General features: G+C 49.0%; 1 protein-coding gene across 2 annotated transcripts; it reads right to left on the bottom strand.

Moving 5' to 3' along the window:
* Nucleotides 1–5,540: 5,540 nt before the first annotated feature.
* LOC146756203 (fibrous sheath-interacting protein 2-like) lies at nt 5,541–11,716 on the bottom strand. 2 transcript variants are annotated; one of them, XM_085524995.1, is made up of 3 exons: nt 6,554–7,760; nt 6,168–6,293; nt 5,541–5,841 (listed from the first exon to the last, which is right to left on the bottom strand). In XM_085524995.1, exons 1-3 carry the CDS (start codon nt 6,623–6,625, stop codon nt 5,557–5,559), a joined length of 483 nt encoding a protein of 160 aa, XP_085381121.1. In that variant the 5' UTR covers nt 6,626–7,760; the 3' UTR covers nt 5,541–5,556. The 2 variants fall into 2 exon arrangements, 1 of the variants encoding a protein (XP_085381121.1); XR_014937679.1 differs by lacking the exon at nt 6,554–7,760 and adding an exon at nt 11,488–11,716 and having other exon boundaries at nt 5,551–5,841.
* Between the last annotated feature and the right edge of the window lie 1,941 nt (nt 11,717–13,657).

Genomic DNA, 13,657 nt, shown 5'->3' with positions numbered 1-13,657 from the left:
CAAGTTACCCTCCTTGCCTATGGTTTGTTGCAGTAATTCATTCCTGGATGGAAAAGCACATGTAGAAAAGTGTTGCTATGACACTAGATGACAAAGAAAGTCCTATAGCCAAAATGTTTTGCACCAGAGAGGCTGTCAGTTGATCCTCCCAATGCAAGACACACAACATGAAGGGTTCCTTTATCTCTGGGATTTCAAGCATTTTCTCACCTCTGACTTTCACCTGGAATGTTGCTTTGTCATCTTTTGTTTCACAGCTGTAGCTCCCTTGGTCTTTCAGGGTCACATTTTTGACCATGAGGTTGCAGTGCGTCCCCTTGGAGATGATGGTTGTCCTCTGGTCCTGCTTCACCTCTGTTTGATCTTTCTTCCATACGACAGCTCCGCTTGCAGCTGACACCTCACACACCAGCTCCAGGTCTTCAGAAGGACTGACTGATATTTCTGGAGTTGTTTTGGGCTTGTTGACAAAATTAATGGCTTCATCTGAAGAAAAAAAGAGAAAGTGGTTTACATCCTGACTCAGGCTTATTCAGCACAGCATGAAGATACAGTTAGAACTGATTGTAATGTCTCTGCTCATTACATTTGGGTGATTGAGTTTCACCTCTGGAGGTACTCACATACAAACGTGTGCTTGATTCTCCTGTGTAAAGGAAAGAGTAAGTTCTATGCAGACAGTTCTTATTTCTTTTAATCAATTCTGTATTCTGCACACGTTCTTCTGAAGCTAGAATGAAGGCAGCTAAGTAACATGTTTGCAATACATGAACAAACCTATTTAACACCTTGTCTCTAAGCTAACAAGCAGCGTTTGATGAGCACATCAGTATTTCATGCCCTTTATTCCATCCAGACAGAACCTGCCTGAGGAGCAAGCTGATGGCTGTCAGCTACAGGCAGACCTAGCTTAGTATTGCATTTCTTAGAGCAACAACTGTTGCTTTCAGTCACTGAATATGAATCCTTGGGACCTGATGAGGTGCATCCATAGGTGCTGAGGGAGCTGCTGGAGGTCGTTGCTGAGCCGCTCTCAGTAATCTGTCAGAGGTCTTGGAGAACTGGTGAGGTGCCTGAAGACTGGAGGACGGCCAGTGTCACTCCTGTCTTCAAAATGGCAAGAAGGAGGACCCGGGTAATTATAGGCCACTCAGCCTCACCTCTGTCCCAGGGAAGGTGATGGAACAGCTTGTGCTGGATGCCATCTCCAGACAACTGGGAGAAAAGGAGGTTATCAGGAGTATTCAGCATGGGTTCACCAAGGGGAGGTCGTGCTCGACCAACCTGTAGGCCTTTTATGAAGATGTCACTAGCTGGGTGGACAGGGGGAGAGCAGTAGATGTAGTCTACCTTGATTTCTGTAAGGCTTTTGATGCTGTCCCCCTTGACATCCTTATAACAAAGCTGAGGAAGTATGGGATAGATGAGTGGACGGTGAAGTGGGTCGAGAATTGGCTGACTGGCCGAGTGCAGAGGGTTGTCGTTGGTGGTGCGGAATCTGGCTGGAGGCCTGTAACTAGCGGCGTCCCCCAGGGGTCTGTGCTGGGTCCGGTCTTGTTCAACATCTTCATCAGTGACCTTGATGAGGGGATAGTGACCACCCTCAGCAAGTTTGCTGATGCCACGAAGTTGGGAGGATTGGCTGACACGCCTGAAGGCTGTGCTGCCATTCAGAGAGACCTGGACAGGCTGGAGAGCTGAGCAGTAAGAAACCAGATGAGGTTTAACAAAAGCAAGTGTAGAGTCTTGCACCTAGGGAGAAATAATTGCATACACCAGTACAGGCTGGGGGAAGAGCTGCTGGAGAGGGGCTCTGCTGAGTGGGACCTGGGCGTCCTGGTGGACGACAGATTGACCATGAGCCAGCAGTGTGCCCTTGTGGCCAAGAAGGCCAATGGCATCCTGGGGTGTATTAAAAAGAGCATGGCCAGCGGGTCGAGGGAGGTGATCCTCCTCCTCTACTCTGCCCCGGTGGGGCCTCCTCTGGAGTGCTGTGTCCAGTTCTGGGCTCCCCAGTACAAAAAGACAGGGATCTCTTGGAAAGAGTCCAGCGGAGGGCCACTAAGATGGTGGAGGGCCTGGAGCATTTCCCCTATAAGGAGAGATTTAGCAAACTGGGTCTGTTTAGCCTTGAGAAAGGAAGGCTGAGAGGGGATTTGATCCAGGTTTATAAATACCTGAGGTGTGGGTGCCATAGTGGCGTGGCTGGTCTCTTTTCAGTAATGTGTAGGGACAGGACTAGGGGTAATGGGATGAAACTTCAGCATTGGAAGTTCTGCACGAAGATGCGGAAGAACTTCTTTACGGTGAGGGTGACGTAGCACTGGAACGGGCTGCCCAGGGAGGTGGTGGAGTCTCCTTCTGTGGAGATATTCAAGATCCGACTGGACGCCGAGCTGTGCGACGTGGTGTAGGGAGCCTGCTTTCCAGGAGGGTTGGAATCGATGATCTCTAGAGGTCCCTTCCAACCCCTGCAATTCTGTGATTCTGTGAGGCAACCACAGCCTCACTGGGAAGACTGTTCCAGTGTTTCACCACCCTCACAGTAAAGTTCTTCCTGGTATGTATTCTAAATCTACCCTCTTCCAGTTTAAAACCATTTCCCTTCATCCTGTCACTACATGCATTTATAAAAAGTCCCTCCCAAGCTTTCCTATGCACTCCCTTCAGATACTGGGAGGTTGCTATAAGGTCCCCCTGGAGCCTTCTCTTCTCCAGGCTGAAGAGCCCCAGCTCTCTCAGCCTGTCCTTCTAGGGGAGGTGCTCCAGCCCTCTGATCATCTCCATTTCCCTCATCTGGACCTGCTCCAACAGCACAGTGTCCTTGTGTTGGGGTCCCCTGAGCTGGACGCAGTACTCCATGTGGGGTCTTACGGGAGCAGCGCGGAGGGGCAGAGTCGCCTCCTCGACTCGCTGGTCACACTTCTCTTGATGAAACCTGGGATATATTTGGCCTTCCAGGCCGCAAGCGTACACTGCCACCTCGTGCTGAATCATCTGAGACCCCCAAATCCTTCTCCTCGGTGCTGCTCTCAAGCCATTCTCCACCCAACCTTTATCTGTGCTTGAGATTTCCCCAACTCAGGGCACTTGTCCTTGTTGAACTTCATGAAGTTGACATGGGCCACCAAGTTTGTCACGTCTGACTTGCCCATGGTGAAACCATTTTGATTACCACCAGCCACCTTGTCTTTATTTTTCCGTGTGGTGCAGTAGGGCCTTCAGTTGGATCTACCCCGCGATCTTACCAAGCACAGAGGTGAGACTGACTGGCCTGTAGTTCCCTGGATCTTCTTTTTTCCCGATCCGGAATAGGGGGGTTATGTTTCCCCTTTTCTGATCAGTGGGAACTTCACCAGACTGCCATGACCTTTCAAATACGATGCACAGCAGCTTGGCAAGTTCATCCACCAGTTCCCTCAGAACCTGCGGATGGATCCCTTGGACTTGTGCAGCTTCAGATTCTTTCGATGGTCTAGAACCTCATCTTCACTTACAGCACTTACAGATCCACCTTTTCCAAGTTTTACTGTTGCTTTCTGCAGTTTGGGCTCTGGGCCTAGAGCACTTGCCAGTGAGGCCTGAAGCAAAGAAGTCATTGAGCACCTCAGCTCTCTCTGTATTCCTCATGACCAGGCCTCTAGTTGCCTTCCAGAGAGGGCCCACATCCTCGCTTACCTTCTTTTTAATCACTGATATACCTGTTCCCCTTTCTGTCCCCAGCTAGATTTAGTTCTGCCTGGGTTTTAGCTTTCCTAACCTGATCTTTGAGGTTCCCATACTACTTGGAAGAGGAAGTTATCATCAGCACATTCCAGAAACCTCTTTGATTTCTGGTGCAATGCTGTGTTGTCCCTCCCACAGATATCAGGGTGGTTGAAGTCCCCTGTGAGGACCTCATCCTCCATGTCCTTCTTGTAGTGAGGAGCCCAAAACTGAACACAGTACTTGAGATGCGGCCTCACCAGAGCTGAGTACAGAGGGATGATCACCTCTCTGCTCCTGCTGGCCACACTGTTTCTTATACAGGCCAGGATGCCCTTGGCCTTCTTGGCCACCTGGGCACACTGTGGGCTCATGTTGAGCAGAGCATCGACCAACAGCCCCAGGTCCCTTTCCTCTTCACAGTCATCCAGCCATTCTGTCCCAAGCCTGTAACACTGCATGTACCCCCAGCAGAGAACAACTACATCCCCCAGAGGATTGCTTGCTGCTCTGTCACCCTTTATGTTCAGTGCAAAAGATAAAAGCCATCCGTATATCACTTGATCTCCCCTTTCCTTTTTGATCCCAGCAGCACGAGAACTCCCTGGGTTGTCTCACCTCGGCTTTAGAATAAGGACTTCAGTTTTCGGACACACTTTGTAATGTTATTTTTTTAATTTTTTTTATTGGTTTTAATTCTAATTCTGATACTAATTATGATATATTGTACTGTAGTGTGTTATCTTGCATTCTGGTATCATCTTTGGTCAATTAATTAAACAAATTAAAACGAATTAAACAAATTAAAATTAATTAAGCCAATTAAAACTAATTTGTTGCCACTGTTTTGGTTTTTGGCCAATCTCTCTACTTGTTTTCCCCTTTTTTTCCTTTTCCCTTCACTGGGGCCTGGATGCTTCTAGGGACTCTGGAGTTTGTTTTTGGGTCAGAAGCAGTACGAATGCTTCTGGGGAGTTTGGAGTTTGTTGTTGACGCAGAAGTAGTCTGGATGATTCTGGGGACTCTGGAGTTTGCTGTTGGGTCAGAAGCAGTACGAATGCTTCTGGGGAGTTTGGAGTTTGTTGTTGACGCAGAAGTAGTCTGGATGATTCTGGGGAGTTTGGAGCCTTCCCTGCCCAATGCAGGTTTGGGTGACTTCTCAGGCAGCTTCATTGCACGCCCTGTGCTCCATGAGTCTCCCTGAAGGCCACGCTCCATCAAAGCCACATTCCTTCTGCATTGTCCAGACAGAAGATTATAGCATGAAGGAGAGGGGCCAGCTGGTTTATGAAGCATTGTGGGTCTGATTTTCGAACCCGCAATGTAATCCACGGGACCGGGCTGGAACTTGTCCCTGGCCATCTGTAGTCTGTGGATCGATTTCTTCAAATTGGAAATCTCCCGAAGAAGCTCATCCTGGAAGGGAACAGAGGGTTTATGCTTGGTCTTGTCTTAGAGAGTGCTTCCCACCCTAAGTACTGCTGCTTTACGCAGAAGAGGGCAAGCACACTGCTTCAGCCTTGCAATGAGGGCAGAAGAGAACGGCTGCCACAGTGCTCTGCTTGTAAGCAAGCAACTTTCCAGGCTGCCTTTACACCAGCACGCTGTGCTAGCTCAGCTCTGAGCTGAGCTGTCCTTTCCATGCCTCAATGCCTAGACCACCAGCCCGCCCCTCACCTTTTCTGCTTTCCCCATCTCCCTCAGATCCATCAAGTAAAGCCCGTGCCCTCAGTGCCATGCTGCTGACACGTGCCTACCAATACTGGGCTTTGCCTACCTCTTCTCGCCTCTTTGCTTGCTTTTTCTCCAGCTTCAGCCTGGTCAGGTACTGCCTGTACTCGTTGAACTCCTTCAGAGTGCAGACAACCTACAGAAGAGACAATGACAGATGGTTGTAGTGTCAGGCCCCTGCCTGGCAGACTGGAAAGCCCTCCTGAGGAGACCCGTGTTGGTCAGCCCAACAGCCAAACTTACGTCGCCATCCTCGGTGACCAAGCCCCGTTTCTTCAGGTTCCGCAGGTTGTTTTTGCGGTTGTGGAACTCCCGCAGATGCGGGTCATGCAGGCTGTTGTACTCTGTGCACAGATTGCGACTGTACGGATCTCTCAGGTCAAACTGAGGAGAAGGCTGGTGGAGCTGGAAGAGATGTGTTGTAGAGTGTGAATGGGGAAGGAGAGAGCAGCAAAGAGACAGAGACACTTCCAAGCTGCTCACACCCACAGGCTGGCCTCTTGCCTCTTTCCCAAACAGTCATGTCTGGGTTTTCCTAAGTCCTCCAAGAGGGAGAGCAGAGGGTTGCACCCTCCTCCAGGAACGACCCGGTCTCCACATTTCTGTGCCTGATGGGTGCCTGGCCCCAGCATCCCAACACATGGGATTGGCATCCCAACACAAGGCCTCCTTGGCATGGCGGCAACCCCAGGAAACAAGAGCCCTTTTTGACGCTTCCTTACTCCTCTCACCTTTTCCCCCAGCTTTCTCCTGGCGAAAAGGAGCTTGGTGCCGGGCTGCACAGGGATTTTAACCCCGAGTGGAAGGTCCAACAGCCAGCTACCTCCTGCTCCAACTTCCTGTCCTCTGGGTCGGAGCTAGAAAGACAAAGACACGCTTGGACACTCAGACACTCCATTCCCCTCTCCAGCCCACCTCCGCTCCCTTTGGCAGCTCCCTCCCCACTTCTGTAACCGATGCTGGGATGTGCAGAGAGGTGCGATTCCCTGCAAGCCTTCTCCAGCACCAGCATGAGGAGAAGTGTCCCTCAGCCTCTGGAGAGCATCTACAGCCCCAGAGCAGCCCTGCATACCCCAGGCTACTGCACTCAGCCCTCTCTTGATGTAGCAGCGCTCACCTTTCCGCTCTTCCCCGCTCTGCTCAGAAATTCATCTGGATTTTGGAATCCAGCACTGCAACAGCACTCCATGGCTCCTGGTAGGAACTCTCTGAGAGCTGCAACCCTCCGCTACCACCTCTCGCTCCAGCAGCAGCGAACTGAGGCCACCCCAGCCGGAGTTCCAGCCTGCAGCTTTATGTCACGCTCACCCACTGTTGCATCACAATGACATGCAATGACATGCGGCAAGCCTGCAGCTGCATGGAGGCCCTTCTGGGTGCACTCGTGGTAAGCTGCTCCAGCTGGCCCTGCTTTGAGCCAAAAAGGCTTGCTGAGTCCTGAGGCCTGCTGTAGGCTTCCTTGGTTTCTATCACAGGTGATGCTGCACGTGGAACAAATACCTTCTCGGGTTGTCCCAGAGCTTGTTTTATAAGTAAATGACACTGAAACAATGTGGGAGAGCTGGCCTGTTTTTCTGTCCTAGAATCTTAGAATGGTTTGTGTTGGAAGGGACCCTTAAGATCACCTCGTTCCAACCTGCTATAGACAGGGACACCTCGCTGTAGACCAGGTTGCTCACAACACATCCAGCCTGGCCTTGAGTGCTTCCAGGGAGAGGAGGGATGCTGAGGAGGTGGAAATAGTGAACGCCTTTTTTGCTTCTGTCTTTAGTGAAAGGGCTCTCCCTCCGGAATCCCAGGCCCTGGAGGTTAATGAGAGAGTGTGGGGAATGGGAGATTTCCCTTTAGTCAGGGAAGAGGTGGTCTGTGAGTGCCTAGGAAACATTAAGGTCCATAAATCCTTGGGACCTGATGGGGTGCATCCACAGGTGCTGAGGGAGCTGCTGGAGGTCGTTGCTGAGCCACTCTCTGTAATCTATCAGAGGTCTTGGAGAACTGGGGAGGTGCCTGAAGACTGGAGGACGGCCAGTGTCACTCCTGTCTTCAAAATGGCAAGAAGGAGGACCCGGGTAATTATAGGCCACTCAGCCTCACCTCTGTCCCAGGGAAGGTGATGGAACAGCTTGTGCTGGATGCCATCTCCAGACAACTGGGAGAAAAGGAGGTTATCAGGAGTATTCAGCATGGGTTCACCAAGGGGAGGTCGTGCTCGACCAACCTGTAGGCCTTTTATGAAGATGTCACTAGCTGGGTGGACAGGGGGAGAGCGGTAGATGTAGTCTACCTTGATTTCTGTAAGGCTTTTGATGCTGTCCCCCTTGACATCCTTATAACAAAGCTGAGGAAGTATGGGATAGATGAGTGGACGGTGAAGTGGGTCGAGAATTGGCTGACTGGCCGAGTGCAGAGGGTTGTCGTTGGTGGTGCGGAATCTGGCTGGAGGCCTGTAACTAGTGGCGTCCCCCAGGGGTCTGTGCTGGGTCCGGTCTTGTTCAACATCTTCATCAGTGACCTTGATGAGGGGATAGTGACCACCCTCAGCAAGTTTGCTGATGCCACGAAGTTGGGAGGATTGGCTGACACGCCTGAAGGCTGTGCTGCCATTCAGAGAGACCTGGACAGGCTGGAGAGCTGAGCAGTAAGAAACCAGATGAGGTTTAACAAAAGCAAGTGTAGAGTCTTGCACCTAGGGAGAAATAATTGCATGCACCAGTACAGGCTGGGGGAAGAGCTGCTGGACAGGAGCTCTACTGAGTGGGACCTGGGCGTCCTGGTGGACGACAGATTGACCATGAGCCAGCAGTGTGCCCTTGTGGCCAAAAAGGCCAATGGCATCCTGGGGTGTATTAAAAAGAGCATGGCCAGCGGGTCGAGGAAGGTGATCCTCCTCCTCTACTCTGCCCCGGTGAGGCCTCCTCTGGAGTGCTGTGTCCAGTTCTGGGCTCCCCAGTACAAAAAAGACAGGGATCTCTTGGAAAGAGTCCAGCGGAGGGCCACTAAGATGGTGAAGGGCCTGGAGCATTTCCCCTATGAGGAGAGATTTAGCGAGCTGGGTCTGTTTAGCCTTGAGAAGGGAAGGCTGAGAGGGGATTTGATCCAGGTTTATAAATACCTGAGGTGTGGGTGCCATAGTGGCGTGGCTGGTCTCTTTTCAGTAATGTGTAGGGACAGGACTAGGGGTAATGGGATGAAACTTCAGCATTGGAAGTTCTGCACGAAGATGCGGAAGAACTTCTTTACGGTGAGGGTGACGTAGCACTGGAACAGGCTGCCCAGGGAGGTGGTGGAGTCTCCTTCTGTGGAGATATTCAAGATCCGACTGGACGCCGAGCTGAATATACCAAGGCCAATTGCTATGCCAGGCACATTTATGGCATCAGTGAACAAATAATGCCTTAAAAATTGTAATAGACAGGAGCCATCTATTCTTTTAAAACTAGGTGACCAAAGAAGAACAGTCCCTCTAGAGTCAAGCTGTTAAGAACTAACAGCATCAATCAATATCACATAGATAGATTACTTCCCTGCCCTAAGACCATCTTGTGACCATTTGGTGCTCCTAATTAAGCCCTCTTGATGGCATTTTGTGTGAGCCATGTGACATTTTGTGATAGGAGTTACTGCCAGTGTTCCCTTCACCCTACACCAAAGTAGGAGGTATCCATTCTCAGGGAATCATGCAGGCTTCCTCCGTATTTGATGCTCAGAGACAGCCCCAGAACTTTTTAAATCTTAGCTTAGCTCTCATCCAATAATGTTCATCAAACAGTGCAACTTGTCCTTTGGGGATGCCTTTGTTCTGCATCAACCAGTTCCAACGGAGTCTTCTTGGCTTGTTTTAGATCAGTTTGTCAACAGATAAAGCCAGGGTCTTTGAATTACAAAGTGAAATTGCAGAATGCATGATTCTCAACCAAACAGAACGGGAGGTGGGATACAGGGTGAATACCTGAGCCAACACCACCTGCAAGCAATCCTTCAATATCTTAGGAATCTCTAGCCATCCCAAATCCAGTGTTGTGCTTGATCTATCATCTCTGCTGAGTTTTTAGCTAGCTGATGGTGAGCATCATGGTGGTGATGGGTGAGCAGTCGGACTAGAGGGTCTTAATCAACCTTAAGGATCCTGTGATCAGAGGAATGTGAATGTGCTGTTAAAGGTCACAAGCGCTGCACTGCAGCATGAGCATACACAGCGAAAGGCTTTCAGTAGAGCTTCAGTTCATAAATGAGGACTGGTTTATGGAAAATAGGCTCAAGATAGAAACCAGAAAACAGATCTTAACGCCAGGTTCTGTGAATGCAGCCAGCTGAATTTCACAGATATTGAATTTCAATGACAATTTCTTGTGTTATTTTACCCTCCAGCTCCACCCTGAACATGACCATGTCAGTGACAAGCATTACTCCTCCAGGCTTGACCTGACAGTGCTTTACTTGTACTATGAGCTAATGCCAGGAAGAGCAGGAAAAGAGTTTCATCCACGTGCCTTCTCCTTCCTTAGTAAAACCAGTGTGAAACTGCAGCCACGTCAGGCTGAAGGAGACGTCTCAGATGTCCTGCCTGGATGCAGGAGGTCACGTGTCAGAGGATGTCTGGCACGTCAAGTCTCATGGCAGTGCAGTGCATGACAAACTGCAACAACACTTTCCTGTGGGCTCCTTTGGGCACGAGGCCCAGCGGGTGACACACCTCTGGCTGCAGCTCTTCAGAGCCTCCCAGCAGCCACGTGATGCCCATGGGAGAGACACAGCTGACCCGCACAGCAGATGATTTACCAGCTCGCTCTGATTTACAGCAAGAGAAGATACAAGTGGTGATGCTGAATGGTGAAATACTGCGAGTGTGTGGCATAGGTATAAGATTTGTGAGCCTGACGATGTTCAAAGTCAGGCTGGACAGGGCTCAGAGCACCTGATGGAGCTGCGGTGCCCCTGTTCATTGCCAGGCAGTCCAACTAGCTGACCCTTAAGGGTCTCTTCCCTATCTACGAGATACACGAAAGCTGATTCTGCAGTAATCAAGCTACCAACAGCAGCTGTTTGTCTTACAGCTTGCCAACACAGGTTTTAAAATAACAGCATTGATTACTCATTTGATAGTCACATTACAGTGCAAAGCACATGGAAACGTCCATCAGCTAATTCAATTAATTCTGGGGGCAGACCTGCCTGTATGAAATATTATGCTAACATGACTGAGAGAAGAAAAGCAAAATTAAGACTAGCTGACAAGCCTTGGCAGGAATTCTGCTCTCCATCAATTTAGTCCCATTATTCAATTCTGTTTGGAGCTGTCTCCATGTCTCTCTGGAGTTTGTTCTTTGAGAAGAAGCAATTAAGTAAGCTCTCCAATGCCAAAGTGCATACACTACTCTAGGGCTTTGTTGTTTCTCCATGGATCAACAAGGGTGACAAGCCAGCAGAATATGATGAAGAGCCTCATGCATACTCAGTGTGAAAAAAAAAAGGCAATTGTTGCTGGGAAGAAGGTGCATTTGCATTTGTGTCATCTGCAGAGGGTACTGCAGAAATGGAAAGTCTTCCACTGGAGAAAACAAAGGGCTCTCATTTATTGCAATCAAGGCCCAGCTTGTGGATCTCAGAGATCAGACCTACACCCTGCAGCAAAACAGAGACCTGCGTGGGAAAGTTAAGTTTCTCTCTACATCTGTGCAAGAAAAAGCCCACCATGGAATGACAGCTAAGTAAACATCCCTGTGACTCTTCACAGGTCTCTTCTACATTTGGGATCACTGCTACAAAAAGAGCTGTTTACATCATCTCTCGTGGCCACCCTGGGAGAAGAACAGGAAGACTGGGATGCTCTTTTTCCTATCTTTCCCTTGATTTCCTCTATATCTTAGGGACGAATCACAGGACAGAACACAGAAATCAAATGGCTCTACAAAGTAGATTGGCCAGTTCAAGTAAAAACAGCCACTGAAAACACCCCAGATGCTGTCTGACAACAGCTGGACTGTCGGGGAGTCAGGTGAATGCAGTCTGCTGGCCCTGGGCAGGAAGAGGACAGCCCAGACTGTCACATACCTTTCACTGAAAGCTGATAGAGCATTTTATCCCCCTCACAGATGCACTGACAACTTCCAGCATCATCCATTGAGACGCTGTGAATTTTCAGGGTGTGTTTCTTCCCCACAATGTGCAGTTCCTATTTTTCACTGGCCTTGAGCTCCTTCCCATCCTTCATCCACTCCACAGTAGCACCTGTGTCTGAAAGCTCAGCCTGAAGTTTGGCTTCCTCACGCAGCGGAGCAGAGATCTTTTCTACATCTTTGCTCTTATTGGTAAATCTCACTGCAGCACCTGTCAGGAGCAAAGGCCTCGTTATTTCAATTTATATCAGGCTAACGTGGTCAATGTTTGCTGCAACATCTCTGAAAAAGTATCACCTTCTGTTCCTGCACTCATAACTGGGTCAGTGCTGAGCAATTCAAGATATTTCATTTATTCTTCTTGCCGGATTTACTAAGTAAAAATCAACCAAACATCTCCTTCTACTGATTAAGAATGCTCTAAACATGCTTCTGCAGAGGTTTCCACCCAATGACAAACAGCTCCTCCCATAATGAATCTTTATTTGTTTTCTTTTGTCATGCAAAGCTGATTGATAGAGATATTATTGGAATGATTGCTCCCCTACTTCTAAACTATTCCAGTGCAACCAGAAAGGCTGTCTGAACCTGGAGCTGAAAGTACTGCTCTATGGTGATGCAGTGGTAAACCTGCTGACTGAATGCACTGGCCAGTAGCTGTGAACTGCAGACATTCATCAGCTGGCATGGAGCAATCTGGTTCAGATACCAAGCAGCTGGGTAGATTGGCTTACCCTACACTCAGTGCTATCATGTTTAGGTCATTACCAGGACTCACGTCAGTCCATGGGATGCAATTTCAGGTATTTGGTACAGTCAGTGAATGCCTGCAGCCCCTGTTCTAATCATCAGATCACAGCAACTATGCCTTGACTGTAAGAGGAAAGGAGAAGGATCAAAGCAAATACCTCTCACTCTCATCTTGCTGCTGACATCAACATTTTTGGCAACAAATTTCACTTCTGCTCCATCATCGTTCTTGGTGACGTTCTTTATCATTAGGCTGTGAGTAGTTTGGGTTCTCTTGATGATCCAGGTCTCGCTTTCCTGTAAAACTTTACCACTGAGGTACCAAGTGCCGCAACACGTTGTTGTAAGGTCAATAGTAAACATGGCATCCCCTCCAGGTACAGCTTCACCAGCTGTTAGGGGGGATTTCACAGCCAGGACTGGGTCTGAGGAAGAACAACATGGATGTCTTAATGCTCTTTAGATGCAAGTCTGGTATCTCATTTAGAGATGGAAGATTAAATCATAGGTACATTTCTACTTCTCCCTTTGCATGAGTGCTGGAAGAAGCACTTCTATGCTTAAGATCTGTTACAGAAAGTTCTGCCTCTTGCACATGTGAGATATCAAAAGATAAGGATATTCATGTCTCTGTCACAGAAATAGAACTTGTATCACTTTAGTGGTAGCTGGAGGTTGGTAGGAGATAGGAGAACTAGGAATAAAGGAAAGCCTTTGGTGTGTTAATGCACTACTGTCCTTAAAGTCAAAGGAAACATCTTTAGGGAACCAACACAGCTGCTCAGCACACACTGACCCATTTCCATTGGGGTTTTTGTGCTTACCAAGGTGCACGCTCCCTGGGAATTCCAGAGACGGGCTCTGTCCATGCGCATTGACTGCAGACACTCGGAACTGATCATCAGCCTCTTCAGACAGATTGCTCACCGTGAACTCTGGGACGGGGACATGAGACTCGTGGCACCTCACCCACGTGAAGCCAGTTAGTTTCTTGCATTCCACGACGTAGCCATTGATTGGAATGGGGCACTGCATCTTCGGAGGGGTCCATGCCAGCATCACTGACATTTCTGTTTTATTTTTCACCACGGGGTCAGCTGGGGGCTGGGTGGGAGGTTTTCTGGGAGCTGAACAGAAATAAATACAGAAATATTAGCATAAGGTCATGTAGGCTGGAAAAGACCTTCAAGATCAGCAGACTCAACTTTCAGCATGACCTACTGAGTCCCACCATTAACTACTGTGCTACCTGAGGACATACATGACAAGCTTATTCCTGCAGGTATTTGCATAGTGAATATATTGACCCTCTGGTTGCTTTGGAACATTTTAGAGGTTAAAATCCCATCAGACTT

This window comes from Coturnix japonica, chromosome 28 (genome assembly GCF_054131305.1).
Source record: "Coturnix japonica strain WE chromosome 28, WE-NBRP24, whole genome shotgun sequence".
Lineage (NCBI taxonomy): Eukaryota > Metazoa > Chordata > Aves > Galliformes > Phasianidae > Coturnix > Coturnix japonica.
The sequence above is the reverse complement of the archived record's forward strand: the minus strand, read 5'-3'. Positions and strand labels throughout refer to the sequence as shown.